This window comes from Diaphorina citri, unplaced genomic scaffold (genome assembly GCF_000475195.1).
Source record: "Diaphorina citri unplaced genomic scaffold, Diaci psyllid genome assembly version 1.1 scaffold134, whole genome shotgun sequence".
In the NCBI taxonomy this organism is placed as follows: Eukaryota; Metazoa; Arthropoda; class Insecta; order Hemiptera; family Psyllidae; genus Diaphorina; species Diaphorina citri.
Genome location: NW_007377571.1, coordinates 115,709 through 135,671, shown reverse-complemented (window position 1 = coordinate 135,671; position 19,963 = coordinate 115,709). Strand labels below are relative to the sequence as shown.

At 38.9% G+C, this 19,963-nt stretch overlaps 2 protein-coding genes across 2 annotated transcripts in view; both read left to right on the top strand.

Annotated features, from left to right (window-relative positions):
* The window catches only part of LOC103504814, a 27,850-nt gene extending 8,436 nt beyond the window's left edge, over window positions 1-19,414 (top strand). Inside the window, exons 2-7 of the mRNA XM_017449849.2 lie at window positions 9,554-10,121; window positions 10,449-10,641; window positions 11,352-11,483; window positions 14,475-14,606; window positions 18,282-18,434; window positions 19,363-19,414. Coding sequence (XP_017305338.1) covers window positions 9,817-10,121; window positions 10,449-10,641; window positions 11,352-11,483; window positions 14,475-14,606; window positions 18,282-18,434; window positions 19,363-19,383 — 936 coding nt within the window. The 5' untranslated portion in view covers window positions 9,554-9,816 and the 3' untranslated portion in view covers window positions 19,384-19,414. The remainder of the gene's footprint in view (window positions 1-9,553; window positions 10,122-10,448; window positions 10,642-11,351; window positions 11,484-14,474; window positions 14,607-18,281; window positions 18,435-19,362) is intronic.
* On the top strand, window positions 1,417-7,345 carry LOC103504815 (solute carrier organic anion transporter family member 1B3-like). The gene is made up of 2 exons (XM_017449844.2): window positions 1,417-1,634; window positions 6,970-7,345. The coding sequence occupies exons 1-2, from the start codon at window positions 1,483-1,485 to the stop codon at window positions 7,079-7,081; spliced, it is 264 nt and encodes an 87-aa protein (XP_017305333.1). The 5' UTR covers window positions 1,417-1,482; the 3' UTR covers window positions 7,082-7,345.
* Window positions 19,415-19,963: the final 549 nt, after the last annotated feature.

Sequence of the window (19,963 nt, the reverse complement as noted above, 5' to 3'; positions counted from 1 at the left end):
TTACATAATTATTATCACAACAATTTTGCCCCCATTTAGCACAGAATACATATTTTTGTATGTATTCTATGAATGGGGTTACATCCCAAGACTCGGTAATGACCCAAACTTACTAAAACTTACATAATGATGTTATTATGGTGTTTTCTCACTCGGAAACCACCCGAACTTACTAAAAATTACCCAAAGATATTACTATGGTGTTTTTCACTCAGAAATAACCCAAACTCACCAAACCTTACCAAATGATGTTATTATGCCTATTGTCTTTGTACTTTGTTGCGCTACGCTCATACGTCATATTAGTTTCTGCTTTCTGCAGCTCAGTTTCTGCAAAAAGTTATGAGATCCCCCCCCAAAAAATACCACTTCGTGGCATAAAAAAGACCCCGCCAAGTCGTTCCTCCCAAAATCAATCAAGTGCCACAAAAAATAAACAAAACTCCATCCCACCCCAAAAAAGATTAGAAATCAATTTTGTACCCCGCCTTTTATTCACTTCATAATCTGTGTCCTCCTACTTCACGTAGTACCTACCTTTCTTTCCCCTCATTGCACTCCACTTTCCTCTAATATTACTTCTGCTTCACTGCATTGGCGGCGTGCCACCTACCTCTCTTTCCCCTCATTGCACTCCTCTTTCATCTAATCTCACTTCTGCTTCACTGCATTGGCGGCGTGCCACCTACCTCTCTTTCCCCTCATTGCACTCCTCTTTCATCTAATCTCACTTCTGCTTCACTGCATTGGCGGCGTGCCACCTACCTCTCTTTCCCCGGAGACAGCGGACTATAGACACATGGCAAGAAGAGTGGTCAGCCAGCCATACTGGAAAGACCACCCGGCTATTCCTTCCGAGAGTGCAGACTGGCTAGAACTAGACCTGCCGTTGAACAGGCTGATCACTCGCACCCTGACCGGCCACTTTCAGGACTGTGGGGACTACAGGAAGCGGATACTCACTCTCGTGGGAGAGGATGGACTCTGTGAGCATTGTGGTGACTATTTTTTGTGGGCACTTGATTGATTTTGGGAGGAACGACTTGGCGGGGTCTTTTTTATGCCACGAAGTGGTATTTTTTGGGGGTTAACTTTAGCCAGCCTAGTTAGCTCAGTTGGTAGTGCGTCTGCCTCGTAAGCGCTAGGCCGCGGGTTCGATTCCCGCCCGGGGCGGATTAGATAATGTTCGTTCTCGGAACGGCTGGCTTTCCTCCTATCCTGTCTTCCTTCTCTCTTCGATTTCGGGACGATAAGACTATGTTCGTTCTCGGAACGGCTGGCTTTCTCCTATCCTGTCTTCCTTCTCTCTTCGATTTCGGGACGATAAGACCATAGGCAGTTACAGTTCCCTCTGTCAAACCCCTTAAAAAAAAAAAAATCATTAACTTTCATTTTATAATCCACCAAAGTTACACCTGGTCTATTGGGTTTCAGATTTATCATAACTGTTCCTGCATAGGAAATATCCATGGCTCGCTTAATATGGGTTCACATGGTATTCTGGGTGGTTCTGCCACCATGGGGACTTGTACTATAGATTGTGACAAACAGTTCTACAGTTTCCTGGCTGTGGTATGCCTCCTGAAATTTATTGGATCCGCGTCTAAAACTAGTAATGTGCTGCTATCAGTGAGGTAAGAATTTGCATACTCAGATACACAGGGTGGTCGATTTGTAACGACTTTTGGTAACGTTTTTCGTGTTAACCCTGTACGTACCTACATACTAAGATCTAGGTAAACAAGGGTTGGCGCGAACGACACAAAAGTGTTAAAGCGCCTAACTTAAAAAAAAAAAAAAAAAATATTTACCAGCTACTTTGAACAACGAACACAAGTCACGAAAGGTGGAAATGTAATAAGTGATGACGTCACTATTAATGATGGACTAGTTCAAGGCAGAATTTGCTCTCCGAGCTTTTTTTTAGCTAAATCCCCTTTAGGGCTTAGGGGTGAGCTTAATTAACATAGGTGACGCTACAACCGATCATATTTTATCGACTGAAGTGTTACCTAAAACTTTCTCGCTTTCAGTCGCGACAAATTTCAAGATCAGAGCTCATTTGTGTGAGAAAATGTGAAAAAAAAAAAAATCCCCCAAAAACCAGTTTTTTGGTTTTTTGGACATAATTTGCACCACCACTTTACTTTCGTGTTCCTGGTGAAAAGACTTATAATTTCATATATGTATAGGTCGACCAGGTTTGGACAAGTCCTTCTATGGGGACAGACAGACAGACGACACCGAAGCGAATACAATAGTCCGTCCCTATACCTTTTATTAAAGGAAGGACGGACTGAAAAACAACATTTCCCCTGTTGCCTTCCAGCAACATTTTAGGGACTTGCTGTGCTCCAAGTACGCTGAGCTGATTTTACACCATGTTATACCGATGGTTCCAAGTCTGTCAACGGAACAAGCTGCGCGTATAGCATTGATAACCTGATCGTCTCGACGACCTCGCTAAATCAGGTTGTATGTGTATACTCCTCTGAACTCATTGCTATCCATCTGTGCTTAGAACACTTGAAATTCCTTCCATCTTCCCACTTCTTAATCATTTTAGATTCCAAGAGGGCGTGCTTTATCTAATTATTCCGCAGACAACCCTATCGTCTCAAAAATTTTCGACACCTGGCGTAAACTTAAAAACTATGGTAAAACAATATCCTTCTTGTGGTGTCCATCTCACTCCGGGATAGCTGAAAACGAGATGATTGACAACGCAGCCAGAAATCCACAAAACCCTCGGTTAAATTTGAAACTCTGCTCTCCTCTTTATCTGCAACCATTCGCCTCTAAACTCGTTAAAATCCAATAGCAAACTCTATGGGACACCCTACCTGTCCTCAACAAACTAAAGAGAATAAAATTAAACCAGTCATAGAGGATTGGGGTTCTTCCAAGAGAGAGAATAGATACGAAGAGATTGTTACTTGTATATGTCGCATGAGGATCAGTCACACCCGAGCCACCCACAACTTTCTCTTTAAAGGAACTCCGAAAATTCCGGGATTAGAAAATCACAATCCCGATCCCGAAATGAAAATCCAGTCCCGGGTTTGGATTCCCTAGCTGTATTCCACGTGGGGTCTCAAATTGCATATCCAAGAAATACAAGGCGCTCGTGGTTGGGGTTCGTTCTCTTCTCAGACGTATTTACCTAGCCATTTGTGAAGAGGTTTTTGGTGATTTTATTTAATTATTTAACCAATTTATTTATTTTTTCTTTCTGTTTTTTAGCCCGTCCTTCCTTTATTATTACGATAGTAATAAAAAAAGGTATAAGTGGACGGGCTATTGTATTCGCTTCGGTGTCGTCTCTCTGTCTGTCACTCTGTCCGTTCCCATAGAAGGACTTATCCAAACCTGGTCGACCTATATATCAAATTAAAGGTATTTTTACCAATAACACGAAAGTGGTGGGGCAAATTTTGTCCAGAGAAACATAAAGCCAAACAAGCAGGGTCCGTCTTTGGTAATTTGACCCGATTACATTACTTTCCTTCCTATAGGATAAGGAAAGTAAAAAATTAGAACAAATACAGGCAAAATTTGTGAGATTGCAGAAGAGTGGAACTTCAATCAAGTGTTTTCAAGTCCATTACATAGTCAATCCAATGGTCTTGCAGAAAAAGCAGTCGCAATTTGCAAAAATCTATTAAGGAAAACAAAAGAGAGTCAATCTGATACTCAAATAGAAAAAGAGCTGTTGGCTATTGTGTTTGCTGTGGAGAAGTTTCACCAATTTGTTTATGGTCATAAGGTTATTGTATTCACCCCTGCCTTCCTTCTCTCTTCGATTTCGGGACGATAAGACCATAGCAGTTACAGTTCCCTCTGTCAAACCTCTTTAAAAAAATAAAAAATCCAAAGAACAAAACAACAACATTGCATATGTGTTTTTAAAGTAGTCAAGTGGTGTTGTTGTTGTTTACGTCTCGTTCCATTTACGCTGTCTTCAAGTTAAGGAATTCTGCTGCCGCCACGGGATTTGTCCAGAGTGAAGATGGATCAAGGGTAGTAGGATTCGCCACACAGTTGAAGAGATGTGGTACATCGTGTACGGCGTTCCTACATGCAGAACATTGGTTGGATTCTTCTGGATTCAATCTGGCTTTGTATGATTGGAGCTTGTGACACCATCCGATCTTAGTTGAGCGAGAGTTACCCTTGTTGGTCAGGGGAGCTTCTTTTCTTCGTCATTGATGTCAGCTGGTCTGGTACCAAGGACTCGGTTAGGTGTAAGGTGCTCAGTAACATCAGATACAGTATCAGAGTGTATCTGCCGCAGTATAGTTTTGTAGATGTCATCAAAGGGGTTGTTATCTGGACGGTCAAGTAGTTATAGACGTGAGTTAAAAAGGCTAAAAAGCTTTCATTCTGATCCTTGAATAAAGCGCAAGTTTTAATGAAAGATGGAGGGAGACCTCTGCTCCAAAATTTCCTCGGACAAAAAATGATTGTTTCGTAACGTAAAAATCAGACATGACGTAATTTTTTTCGAGCATATCAAAACTGAACTTTGGAAAACGTGTTTCAGGTGTATTCGGATCAAAATTTTGTGCTCTAGCTCGTGGTTTTATCAAAAAAATATCGATTAAAATAAAAAATTTGTGACCTAAAAACTGACACAAGGTCTGTGATTTTTCAAAGTGTGTCTTTTGGACGTTTCTCGGAAACGAAGCCGAAGTTAGGAAAATGACCCACAGAACCTTATTGGAAATGATGAGATCTGCCTACCCTGAGTCGTTGTCAGTGTTTTTCTGGCGCACCTTGTATAATATAACGTATAGAGAGCGTTTGAAAAGTCTTGGAACCCCTGAATATTTTTTGAATGGCTAAATATGAGAAGCTGAAATTTGGAATAGTGTTCTATCTTTTAAAATGCGACTTTTTGAAGTAGTTGCTAAATTTTGGCTAAACAAAATTTTCCGAATGCGATGCCCTTCGCACTCAAGCTTCGCTATTGATATAGCGTGAGAAAATTTGGACTAGTCTACTCCCTGTTTATAGTCTCCTAGCTAGACGCTGATCTACTCTCTGTTTATAGTCCCTCAGCCAGACTGTATTTGAAGCACAAATCACTTATCAAAATGAATTTCCCATTTTGGGTGCTTCCCCTATTGACGGAAGAACATGAAAAAAATGAATAGCCCATAACTCCGGCCCTGGTCGTTGTATCGAGCTCAAACTTGTATCAAATTACCAATTTTTTAAGGCCTTTAATTTGATGTATCACAATCAGGGGGTTCCCATTTCATATTTTGAAGTTGACCCCCCTGGGGCCGACCCTGGCACCGACCAAAATTTGGTCGGTGCCAAAACTACCCTATCCTGTCTTCCTTCTCTCTTCGATTTTCGGGACGATAAGACCATAGCAGTTACAGTTCCCTCTGTCAAAACCTCTTAAAAAAATTAAATACAATGGATTTTACCCTTTATATCCCAATCCCATCTCTTATAAAAAATTATTAGAAAATCTCCCCATTAGTAGTTTAGAGTCAAGAAGAAAATTGAGCAAATTATTATTCATCCATAATTTGTTCAATGATCAACTTAACTGTCCAGATATGATTCAAAAGATGGGTATCAGAGTTCCTAGCGTTAATCTAAGGCAAAGAAGAAACAGAAACTTTTTTCACATACCGAGATGTTCTTCTGTATACGCTGCCCAAGTTCTATACAACCGACACTCCTACCATTTGGATTTAACTACCCTATATACAAGTTACAAAGAAAAATGTAAATCAGTGTTGGGTTTGGGTATCCAATAAAATATAACAAGACCGACCGCGTAATTGCAGAAATGTATTTCTGCGTGTGGCGGGTCTATATATACATATACATATATAAAAAAAATATGAAATGTGAATGGATCTTGATTTTATAATATACGATACAAGTCCTTGGTGAAATGCGTAAATAAGGTACCTACTTACCCGAGCTTTATGAAAAGATTGACAGGCGTATTGAAGACAAAATTCCATACGATTGACCACATGTCCTCGGAACTCACCTTACCCCGAGCACCCGAGGGTAGACAGGTTCGAATAATTACAAACTATTCCAGTTGTAGATATAAGAGTTCCCGCCACTTACAAAGCTCAAAATCCAATGAAATAATTTCCTTTAGGTGTTTAATATTTTTTGCCGAATTTAATGAAAATCGCATAAATTCTTTGAGAGTTTTAATGGAGCAAGCAGACAAACTAAAGCAAAAGTCGTAGAAGTAAAACTTGGAATTCACTTTTTCCGTGCACATGACTTCTCTCGTGTTAATACAGGGTGAGGCGCGGCAATTTCCTTTTTTGAAACGTCGATTAAAAAAAAAAAAAAATCTGTGACACTTTCTTGACTTCTGTTGATGGATTAGCATCAAGAAATGTTGGAAATTTGACTTTATATTGTTTCGAACAGTATCTACTCCATTCAAATGACGACCGCCATTCTCGATACTCTGATGGAGGCGACTTCTGAAGTTTCTGTCTACTTTCTTCAACATTGCTACCGGTAGACGGCCTATTTCTCGTCGGATGTTGTTCTTCAATTCTTCAAGGGTCCTCAGACGATCTTTGTAACCCTTAGCCTTCAGGTAGCCTCATAAAACCCCGAGGAGGAACACCATAACGAAGACGAAACGTGCGCTGCACTGTCACTATTAGACTCATTTGAAAAATAACTTTCTACATAAAATGCTTTCTGCTGCTTTAATAAAATAATTTTGAAGACTGAACCAAATCGAAACATAAATTTCCATCTTTTTTTAATCTGCTGAACTTGTCTAATTACAAGTGTGGCTGCACAATGGACATTTCATAAAAGGAAATTGCCGCGCCTCACCCTGTACTATTCCATGGCCGTATTTAACGGGGACCGAGGGGGCCATGCCCCCCCCCCCTTTTGGCAAAATCCTGGATACGGCCCTGTTATTCATGTTATTCATTATACTGCTTTGATTTATCGCAGGAGTGTGGAAGAAAGAGATAAGGCCGTGTCATTAGGTTTCGGCATGACAGTTCTGTCATTGGGAGCTTTTATCCCTGCTCCTATAGTGTTTGGATGGATCATGGGTGAGTAGTATCATCACTGTACGTCAGTCGACCGAAGTTGATCTATATTGACTGGAACCCATTAATTTATTAAGTGATTTTTGGTGCAAAAAAGTGTGGACGTGTTTTAAGCAATGTCGAATGATATCATCAGGCCATAGTCTGGAGACTACTCTAGATTCACGTGTTCTGCTTTGTACCATGTCCTTTGTCCATCCCGTAGTGTTTAGAGACACAATACTTCTCAGTTAGGGGCTGACTTGCTGAGTTATTGACCGAACGAAGTGAAGGTCTACGTTTAAACTCGACCGTTTTGCATTTGGTTTGGATGTTTGAATGTCTGTTTCGCTATTACTTCCGATTTTAATGAAATTTGGTACAAATCTTCCTTGAATCAAGACACGTCGATCCTTGAAATATATTTGGTGTCCCAGGTCCAATTTTGGTGACAAAATTTTTGATTGAGTACCTAAATAGATAAATTACCGCACTTATGACCCTCGTATACCCATATTTGAAGGAAAAAAAAAAAAAAAAAAAAATGGCGGGCTTGTAGATCCATGGAGCGGTGCGTAGTTTTGTGTTTTTATCCGTGTGTAATGAATGTGTTACAATAATAAATATTGTACATAGAATACTCCGAGATAATGTACAAATACAACAATAATGCACGCACGGAGTATATTCAACTTGGAACAAAATCCAACGTAGGATCCTACATTTCACAATTTTAATATGTTTAATAGGCCCATGTACGGGAACTATTCAAATCCCACTTTCTAATACAGGAGGCTACACGGATGTTTCACATCAAAATATTTACCTACACCTTTAAATATTAATTATGTTGTCGGCTGTGTTACGTGTTAATTACTGTTAACACCTCCGAATATTCGTTATCAAGCCTAAAACACAAAACCTATATTCCTGGAATTCATTCTCGATTCCGTGTATAGGTACTAATTAAGGACTATCGTTCTTCACAACATCATAACCTATCAGTTAGGAGGTCTTATAATGTTATAACCCCAATTGATATGTATGTTTATTCAGTTGTTTTTGGTTATAGCCCTTTCACTTTGGACAATATAAATTATTGTTCTTATAATATAAGATTCAGATGGTGGTGAATCTCAAAATAGACACCTACCTTGCACCGAAGTGTAAGGTTCTACGGCTAATGGAACAGGCCCCCGAGTCTTTCACACATCCAGCACTATTTCTAGAGTATGATATAATGGAAAGTACGCTGCAGAGGTATCATCTCTCCTTAATTTCTGTTTTGATATTATTTTTTTGTCTATTTTTAGACAAAACAAATCTTAAAACAGTTCCAAAATGATGAATGCTTGAAAAAATATTCGCGTATGTTTCTTCTGTGGTGCCTCCGGCTGATTAACATAAAAGAAGATGGACATTTTGACCAAGTCATAGGTGTCATTCCCATTGGATAGCTTGCGTCAGGTGTCAGGTGGTTAGGAGCCCATATGTCATCGTAATCTGTGATACACACGTTGTTTATTGAATATAGAAAATTTTAGTATTCCTTTGGTTTATCATCCTAAATATATACAGCCCCTTGTGTAACTGACTGACTCACTCAATAATGGGGTTTTTTTTTTTTTTTTTTTTTTTTTTTTTAGCTTTGGGTTGTGAATTAATCAGACAAAACCTCTTTTCTAGTGCCTAATAAATTCAGCAGAAACTTTCTATTAATTGGTGCTTTTGAAAAAGTTAAAATTAAACTTAAATCGTGGTGTGACTCTATGCAGGTCATGTTTGGGAACACATACAGAATATCCCACTTTCGCAGTACCTATTGGTGGATTGGTCTTATCCTATTAATTTCATACATCAGAGCTCTTGTTAAATTTATTTCCTTTTTTTTGCCTGAGAAGAACCTTGAGTAGATTAGTGTTCGTTCACGCCACTTAAAGGCAAAAGGCCTTGCTGGGATGTGTTTGAAAATATCCACTCGTAAACTCAAGAATGTTGACTGATGAAATATTGAAATTTTAAAATCCAATCAAGCTGATAGCGATCTTAGTAATATCAAGCTCGTAAAATTAGTCACAGTTGTAGAACAAGTGGAGAAGTAATTTTTCTTATCATGTCCATATTCCATTTTTTTTATTTTCTTTACTGATAAAACACAAAACGAGAATTTAAAGAATAACTAGTTGATCGATCAAAAAAGTTTGACGTCATCTAAGCTCTATGATTTTTAACTAAACTGGGTATTTAGTATTCCTTTTGTTCTATGTAGATGATTTGATATTTTACCAGTGATTCCAAGTTAACGTCACACATCAAATTTAATTATCTATTCAGGTATCTGCTTTATTTGTGTAAATGTATTATTTTTTATTAGCTTTCTAAATGAAACGTAATTTTATACATTGTCCAACATTCTTGAGGTTAGATGCCTTTAAGTGGCGAAAATGAACGCTATTGATGTATTTAATTTTATTAATTTGTTTGTTTTTAATAATTATGTATAGCGATTTTCTCTATCAGGATTTAAAATAAACGTAAAATCATTAAAACTATTGACTTCAAAATTTACTTTATCAAGTTAGTTTGAAAAAGGATTAAAAAAATTAAAATTGTTCGAATATATTTTAAATAACTTATTTACAAGGTCGCATTTTGTACTATTAAAAGATATTTAAATGGTTTTTACAACCAATTAAAAATAAAGAAACACGAGCGAGCACCTTTTCACCTCCCCCCGTTTGAGAATGTATTTGTGTTCGCCCGGAAAATGCTTGACTTTGTTACCTCGAGAAAGTATAGTGATCAATTGTTCCAAGTTGAAGTGTACCGTCGAACGGACGAATCAAGTTCCGAGCGAAAGAAGAAACAACTTGCCTCTAAGAAAAAGTTTTCCCGTCCTCATAGTTATCACGGAAACGTCGGAAAATCTTCTTCGATGACCCAGCAAATAGCAAACAAGCTTCTGGCCTGCACGGCTACCTCTGCTACCTATCAGAGACCCTCATCATGTGGAGGAGGTTTCGAATATAAATCAGAAACTTGGCGGTTCCAACCCGTGCATAAAATCAAACGGTAATTTATTGAAGTTGTTTAGTACGCGCTGTAGACCTATGAGGAGATTGAGGAGGCGGTGACATTTGGGTTACAGTGTATTAGAACTGAATTATTAGGTACTGTCATCATTCAACTGAAAAGTCTCATTGTTTCTCTTGGCGCTGTGAATTAGGTTGTTTTTATCTCAGCAATAGTATACCGTAGTTACCGTACCCATATCACCAAGTATTACCAGAGAAACCGGACAAATTACGTATCGTTTCAGAGGAATTTTTCTTTCTGAACCTGGTTACTAGGAAAGCATGCGATTGGTTTCATAATTTGTTCAATGTTTTTTTTTTTCAGCCATGAGAAGCCGCCCATGGCGACGCCCTGCGGCAGCCCCAACCCCTCCTCTCTGAGGAGAAAAGCCCCATCGGCCCCACTGGACTTATTGCCCCCTAGTCATGATGCCAAGCCCATCAACCCCGCCACGCTCAAGGTTCATATGTCCAATGGCGTGGTCAATATCAACATCGCGGAAGCCACTGATATCAAGGTAATTTGGAAATATTTTAATCTTATCAAGCAAACTCCGTAGTCTAGGGCCAGCCACTCACTATTAGGTAGACCTGACAGGTACACCTGATTAGGTCTGCCTGTAAGGTCTACCTGATACCTGATGAAGACACACACTATCATTTAGACCTGACAGGTACGGCTGAAAAGGTCCGTCTGTCAGGTCCACCTGATGAGCACACACACTGTCAGGCGTACCTGTCAGGTCTACCTGATAGTAAGTGGCTGGCCTAGTGGTCATCACTGACCTTGCAGTTTGGATTTACGGTTTCGGTTCCCGGCAGGGCCGAAATTTTTCGGCTTCGTGTTTGGATTTCGATGTGGATTTAGCCTCGTGAGGACAATAAATTGAGTTTTGAGTAGTAAACAATCAAATCCTTGCCACCTGGATGTAATCCCGAGGCTTGAATCTTAGTGCTACTAGAGACGAAAAATTCGCTGCCTATGTTATATTTTATCCTTTAACCAAGCTTTCTTCCTCGAATGGGACGGATAATACTATAAGTGTCCTTTTTGGACGCCTGCATACTTTCTGTTTATAGTTTCAGTGCAATAGTCTTAAACAAAAATTGACGCGGCACAGTAGGGATCAAGAAGAGACCGTCTTAACGTAATAATACTGTTCATGGTAGTATTATCACTTGTACTCGTATAATTGGAAATGTATCTATGACATTTTTCGTGTTCCAGGGTCTCATCAGACTGGCAACCTGTGGACTCACTGCCTGTGACAGATCCTACCAATATGTTTATGCAGCTAAAATCCACCATATTCCCTCCAAGCAGGACATCTGGCTTCATCCAGACTCCAATCTCACTGACGTAAGTACATCTATTTCTTCTTTGAAACCACTTCTTCGAAGATTTAAATTTGTCCTAAGTAATACCATAGAATGAAGGATGTTTGATCTATTTATCTGTCCGATTTTGTTCGTCTGAGGATTAGTTGGCAACTCTTTTGCTTTCTCTCGTCTCGCTGGAGGACGTAAAACTGAGACAAAACCAGCCCTGTCAAGCCACAGACAATAACACTGGCTCCTTTGAGGGTACCTGAATGGGACTACGGTCAAGTCCGTCTCAGGAAGTAGGGTACAACGACATAATTATGTACCTGAATATCCCTCATTAGACCCCTAAGCGAGCTCTCTGGCCTAAATGACACCTCTTGGTATCCTCTTAATATGAATTTGATGGCACATTCGTTTTCTTTTTACAAAATTTTTGATGGCAAATTCGAGGAAATCAGGCTGTATCTCGTAAATTATTGGTGTAAAAAAAAGTGGTTATAACTTTCGAAATTATTTGATATTGGCTTGTTACAAGCGCATATTTCGTGAACCATCATTCCTAGAACCCTTACATGTACAACACCGATCGATTTCTCGTGAAAAGTTACATAGGAAAGACTCCTTGGTCATCTTAAGTAAATACTCTAATGGAAACTCTTGTTGAAAAAAAAAAAAAAAATATCATGTTGAAATATTTGGAGATACCACAGAGAGGAGAGAGGGAGCAGAGAGAACCTTCCAATCTGAAAGCAGAAGAGAGAATGAGCTCTTACAAAAATCTAGGTCTGAAGAAACCTCCCCTTGACCCCCTACTACCAAAAACCATGTAGGGGATCAGGGGAAATGTAGGGGGTTGAGGGGAGGATTCTCCTACATTTTGACCATAGGTTTGAAGTTTGGACTTAATTTACTCATTTCCCCTTCATTTTCATAAGTGGAAGGTCCTCATCGATTCTTCTGTGATAAGTCACTTATTCGCGGATTGTTCGCGGTATCCGCGGTTTGTTCGCGGTATCCGCGGTTTGTTCGCGGTATCCGCGGTTTGTTCGCGGTATTGTTACAAGCGCATATTTCGTGAACCATCATTCCTAGAACCCTTACATGTACACCGATCGATTTCTCGTGAAAAGTTAGATAGGAAAGACTCCTTGGTCATCTTAAATTCCGCGGTTTGTTCGCGATATTCGCAGTTCTGGGTTCGATCTCAGGCAAACGCAGATTTTTTTCAGCTCTTTTTTTACCGCAAATAATTCATGTTTTAAGTTTTTCCCATTTGGCCCACTCTGAGGCTTAGGTGTAGGGGCAAACAGCCCTAAAGGATGGGTTAAGCTACTACGAATGTTTTGCTTTCTTTGTCTTGAGTTATTCTTTTCAGTTCATGAAAGGAGTATGTCCCAGCATACTCATTTACTCAATCCAAGTGATTCATGTAGGGTCTCTCTCCTTTCTTTTCCTCTTCCTTCAATGATGTTGGCTAAAAAATGGTTGTGCCTGTACAAGTGTCTGATCCTGTACAGCCTTTGCTGAACTGGATTGACTTGACCATCTGTATACCACTTGAAAATTGTCACAAAAGGCATTGTCTGTCAGGAAGCCCCTTGCCTTAATCCGATCAGGCCAATATTCACTCCCTATGTACGACTATGTTGTGAACTTATTGCACAATGTGGAAGTAATCTTGTGTCATACATATTTTCATTCCATATTGAACCCATTACGAAAATATCAATTGATTCTGATTCATCGTGATTTCAACACCACTCTAGACTGCCCCCACGTGCTATGGTCTCCGGACTGTACTTGACAAGTACACCTCTGTATCTATGGAAGTCAAGGAGTCATATTAGTCACTTGTCACTTCTACGGGTTCTCTAAATTTGGTACAGTCAGTATAAAGAAATCGAAGAGTGGGGAAGTAGGGAAGAACTCCAAAGTCCTTAGATCAGGGAAGGGGTCAAAGAAGCTGAAACCGTTTTCAGAGAGCCAGAATTCCTGGGTAGGTTAGGGGAACAGGTTACAGGACCAAATTTTGTTTCCTAAAGCCCAACGGGAATTTCTAGTTTTCATTTCAGTCTAATGTATCAAAATGGAAAGTGTTATGGCTATTTTATACAATACATACACATGTCGGGATTCTCAAGGTACCTCAGGAGTATTATAAATATTATAATTATCGTTTTGAAAACAACTGAAAATATCTAAAACCCACCCTAGAGCTGTCTGTCTACCAGTCTGCATAACTATTAACTGCCAACATGATCCTACTATCCTTGTCATTATACCCATTATATCGTCATCTATTAGAGAACCCTTGATGTATATTTAATTATCATTGTCAGACGCCTTGGTAGCACTGAGGTGTCAGCATTGGTTTTGTCAGTTTTATAATTATTACTTTGCAATAGTTTTACTCCAGTTCTTGAATTTTCCCCGGACAACGTTTCTGGCGCCTACTTGGTATTTTTTACTCTAATTATTTTAATATTATTATTTTCTCAACATTTTTCTGTTGTTTTCTATACTTTTTCTCTCTTCGCTATTCGTACACCCCCTCTATTTCCTACTAGTAATGACAGATTGAATGAGAAAGGCGTGGGATTTGCCCTATGAGGACATTGGAAGAATTCTTCAGTAGCACAATCACTTATTATTACCATTGTGGTCAAGGTATTCGCATCAAGAGGATGCGGGTGTGAAACCCAGTTGAGGCAGAGAAATGATCAATCGACTATCATATTTGTTACTTTATATTCTGAGACTGTAGGCTAGGTAATATTGAATGCTGAGGATGATTTCGTTTCTGAGGATGACATCCCATTTTATGAACAAAAATTCTCGCTCTCAAGTCAGACTGAAATTTTTGGCCAATCAGAATAATCAGATGTTTGGAATTGATGCTTTAGTGCAGCTTGAGAGCCAGTGTTTTGTTCTTATAAATGGTCTTAAGAGTAAGAGGATCTATAATAGGTACCCTTAATTTCAATCTAAAATTCTAAAGTAAATGTTTGGTATTTTTTGTTCCCAGGTGATACAGATTTACGACAAGATCTACCCTATTAAAGAGTGGAGGTTTGATGTGAGAATAAGACACATTCCAATTGATCTGAGCGATCTGTACGAGAAAGACAAGGAGACCTTTTGTGTTTTATATGATCAGGTATTATTGCATCTTACTTTATTTGAACTTTGAAACCAAAGCAACATTTTTGACTTTTATAGAATAAAATAGAATAGAATTATACCCTGTTTATACTACCGAAATGAGACTGAAAAGTCCCTTTAAAGGGCTCAAGCGGAGACTTTCCTTGGACTGCAGGGGTATAAGACGTGATTTGTTCTTTATTTTCAAATGGAATCCAAGTTGTGAAAATTAGTTGAGTGATTTTTGTGACGCCAAATATAGTTTTTTGTTTAGCCTATTTTCGTATCCGTACTATTGGCCCTTATTGGACATTAATATAAATCATGGAATAATGTTATAAAATGGAAAAACAATTAACAATATGAAAATTAATGGACTGTAAAATAAATAGTGTGAGAATTTGAAAAATGAATTGTTATTTCGGTATTGTTGTACAAGCAATAAAAATATGCCAGCATTTCGCAGGCTTTTCCGCCACACATGCGAAATTTAATGTAAAAATGTTAAACGAAACGATTATCGTTAGAATAACACGAATTAATTGTTTTAAATACACATCTGTTGTTTTCAATTGAAGACATTAACGGCATTAGTAACTGCATTATACAGATTGTTGTCAACACATTTTCTGCACACATGTCTTCGACATCGCGAAGTTGACTTTAAAATGGAAAGAAAGGTAGAGTGATATACTGGCTGGTCCAAGACTTTCTTTGGATAGTTTGGTTTATTGGAAATTTTTTAAAGGAAATGGGGGAAGGAAAACTACTTCTCTTTATATCTTGTTCCTTTTCGTTATGCTTGGATTTTGGAAATGAGAGTATTTTGATATTTTGTTTAAAATAGCTGTCTATTCGCTAGACCAACAATCTTACACCTAAAAAATGATGAACACATTTAAAAATTATAAAAGTTCGTTAGTTGGTTTTGACAGTCAGGGCTGAGGACACTTGAGGGGCCCACACGGTATATTTTCTACCAGAGCGTACTGGAATTTCAAATACACCTTGCAACACGTAACCTCTCGTAGGCGGTCTGGAAATTTCTGTGTTGTTACTATTTAGCATTAAGTCCGGTCATTATTCTTGCACACTTTGTTATTTACACTTTAAGTCATATATAAAAATAAACCCCAGGTTCCATAGAGAAAACCAGTTATATGAGATTCCAAGAGTGTCTTTTACTGACCGTTTTCATTCATTCTAAATCCTATACCTATATCTGATAGCATCTACTTAATTAAGCTTATTTTCTTCTTTGGATCTCGTTAATAGAGCTTTTATTTCTGGTCTTCTAATTTATCACTTTATTCCACATAAAAGCTCCAAGCTGGAGTTTTTCATTGTTAATCGTATGATTTAGTTTTTGTTCACAAATGCATCTGTCTTTTTAGTTGCCAATTCTATAGTCTAGGTTAGTTAAGCGTATTATTGTGATTCATATTGTTGAAAAGAAAATGAGTAAGTACAGTGAGTTAGTGTTATTCATACTCTTATGGAATTCAAATTTAATTACGTAGAAATTTATAGGTATCGTAGAAATCTTTTCTCCAGTGGTGAAACTTAGGGACTTCAGGTAAAAGGGCCTCTCAGACTTCCGTTGGTTACAATGGCAAAAATAGGATTCTTTCTTATAGTAGGTAATCAGGGCTCTATTACAGCAAAATGTCTCAGTTTCGTATAAAACATTTACGAGGCTCATAAAACATGCTTTCTGAAGGATGGTCCATGTTCAACAGCAAAATGTCTCAGTTTCGTATAAAACATTTACGAGGCTCATAAAACATGCTTTCTGAAGGATGGTCCATGTTCATATACTTACAAATCAAGCCAGATTTATCCTTCCCAAATACCTATCCCTAAACTCGAAATTCCTCACATTTATGAGTTTACTAGCTGAATTCCGTCGCTTCGCTCCGGAATCCCGCTAGTTCATCCCGAGGCATGGCCAAACTTGTGGAAAAGGCATGGCCGAACTTGTATTTATCAAACTAAAAACATAAACGAAACTCAATATATTTGGAGATATCACAGAGAGGAGAGAGGGTGCAGAGAGAACCTTCCAGTCTGAAAGCAGAAGAGAGAATGAGCTCTGACAAAAATCTAGGTCTGAAGAAACCTCCCCTTGACCCCCTACTACCAAAAACCATGTAGGGGGTCAGGGGAAATGTAGGGGGTTGAGGGCAGGATTCTCCTACATTTTGACCATAGGTTTGAAGTTTGAACTTAATTTACTCATTTCCCCTTTTTTCTAGAGATAGAGCGATCAGTGTGTGAACTATGAAATGTGAAATGTGAATGAGTGAATGGATCTCGTTCTTATAATATAAGATTTTTATTATACCTTCTGCAGTTGCTATCAGCATATTTGATCTGTACCGATATATGCTAATGGAGGAAAGGAAACAGTTCTTTACAACCATGTCAGGTCCAATTCCAATAGTTTTCTGAGAATTTTACGACATTGTAGAGACCAATAAGGTGTGCGATTACATTTTATGAAGTGTTTTATTGACTTGATTTTATATTGTACAAGTTGTGAATACCAGCTTCATCACCCACAAGTATGAGGTCCTCTGTTTCTACTTTCCTTTTGGTTAAATTGTTGGTCATAATGTGTCAACTTTGTGTTGATTTACGAAAAACTCATGAATAGGTATTCGTTGAAATGTCTGAAATGTTTTCGTGGGTAACATTTGTAGATCGCCCCAAACCTGAACAAAATTGGTACACGCATACAAGCAAATAAATGTAACTATCATGAAAGATCAATTTATCATTTATATTATTAATGCAATAATATTATTTCGCCACTCTATAAGCTTTTTCTCTCTATCGAATATCTGGTTTCTGGTATCACAAAAAACACCAAATTTGGTATTTCTTAGTCTGTATTCGGTATTCTTATTATTTTTCCTAGCCTTTAGTTTTGGTCTCATCGTTCTTTATTTGTCCTCCTTCGTCTCTTTCTGAATTGTGATTCAGTCTGATTTCATCTATTCGCAGGCCCTGGACTCAGCTCTGAGCATAATTTCGTGTGGGCCTACAACCTAGGTCAGACGTCGAGTCTCTTTCCACTTATAACAGATAATCTCATGTCCAAAGAATTTCCGCTCATGCCATTATTATCAAATTATCAGAATGAGATCATACGTCTGCGCAAGTTGGAACTTGTCTTCTTCTCTTTGTGTCAAAAGATGAAGGCGTGAGATCTACGGATTCTGTTGTCATTATGAATGGGATTTTCTCTCTTGGATTTGTTTTATTATTGGTTGACGTAATGTAGATATTGTTTAATTATCAAATTATCAGAATGAGATCATACGTCTGCGCAAGTTGGAACTTGTCTTCTTCTCTTTGTGTCAAAAGATGAAGGCGTGAGATGTACGGATTCTGTTGTCATTATGAATGGGATTTTCTCTCTTGGATTTGTTTTATTATTGGTTGACGTAAAGTAGAGATTGTTTATAATAGAATAGACCTCATCTATACTGCTGGATGAGACTGAAAAGTCCCTTTACCCCCGCAATCTAAATAATATTTGATTGGGAAATAATTTTCGTTGGTTGCGTTCAAGTTGCTATCTATTAATTTTTAGGACAACCCATTCTTTTCCTTTAGGATAAAATCGAGTACCTGGTAACCTTTAAGAGTACTATATTAATTCCGTGGTTTTATTCCTTTTTTTCAGGTGAAAAGCGACTATCTACTGAGTGACCTCTCAAGCTGTGTCGACCCAGAAGTGGCTATACAGTTGGGCGTTCTGGAATTGAGGCATTTCCTCAAAGATATGCCTCACGCCTCCCTCGATAAGAAGTCGACGCTTGAATATTTAGAACGAGAAGTAAGAACCTTTCTTTAATCCATTATTAACTTAATTTTGAGAAAGTGCTTTATTTAGACTGTTGAATTAGGGCATGTGGCCCCTCTATCTTAAGGCCGGCCACTCACTAGCAGGTAGACCTCACAAATGGTCTCCCTGATAGTGAATGGCTAGCCTAACAGTTCAATAATGTACCGCTGCGCGCTGGTTCAATATCCACAGCACGCCTGATTATATTTATATTACTCGCACTTCGTGCTCGGGAGGGGGGCTTCGCCCCCCTCCACCCCCCGGGGGCTTCGCGTGTTCGCTACGCGAGGTTGCGTATACGGTCGCGCTGCACGCTCCCGGGGGCTTCGCGGGGTTGTGCATTAGGTCGCGCTTCGCGCTCCCTTGTTTACGGTCGCGCTGCGCGCTCCCGGGGCTTCGCAGGGTTTAAGCATAGGTCGCGCTTCGCGCTCCCGGGGCTTCGCGGGGTTGCGCATGTGGTCGCGCGCTTCGCCGCATCTCCTTGTTACGGTCCGGCTGCGCGCTCCCGGGGCTTCGCGCGGTGTGCATTAGGTCGCGCTTCGCGTCCCTTGGCTTCCCCTGAAAACTAATATCGTTCTGAGTCTTGTTTCGAAGAAATGAAAACTGAAAACAAAGCGAGAAAAATATTAAACGTAGGAAAAGTTTTGCGGCCTCAAACTCTGCCCCGTGTATTTCTTATGGGGGACTAAAACGTCAATATCTCGGGGAACGTTTGGAATTTCGGGAGTCCTATTTTTCCCAGTACCTACAAAAATAAGGAATACATGGTGAAACCGCATCTTCCAGCTCATCTAGAAGTGGGTTAGTTAATGATGTATGAGTGAGTGAGAATGAGTATCAGTGACGGAGAAGTGCTGTATTCTTTCCTAGATTACATAACATTTTATTATTTCACCGGTATCTAATCTCTATTTCATACGTCGGTTTTCACAAGTTCTAACTAAAGCACATTGTATGAACCTCTAAAACTAGCTTTATCTCCGGAGTACGAGGTTAGCACCGTGTAAGGAGGCTTGAAATTTTGGCAGCTGGTGCATTGTGAAAATATACCTCATTTTTAGTGCTAGGTTGAGACTGAAAAGTCCCTTACAAAAAAAAAAAAAAAAAAATAAAATTTCTGGTGTGAAACATCACACGACTTTCTAAGTACATTTGCGGAATACGTTACATATTTGGGAAAAAAGAAAGAGTCCCTGAGCTTGAGCGCGGCCTACGGCGGGCCAATTTCGACCAAAAATCTTCGCGTATCTTAAAATACTCCCCATGTAATGAGGGATCCATTAAAAAGTGTCAAAAATGAACTTTTTTTTTTTTTTTTGAAAATTTTCTAAGTCCAAAGATCGACTGCCTAGCGGCGGCCAATTTTCGACCAAAAATTTCCCCATCTAACAATATTCCCCGTGTGATAAGGAATCATAAAAGTTATGAAAAAATGATTTCTCTTTTTTTTTGTTTTTTTGAAAATTTTTCTTAAGTCCGAAATTTGAAGCAACATTGACTTTGTTGAGTATCTGGATGAG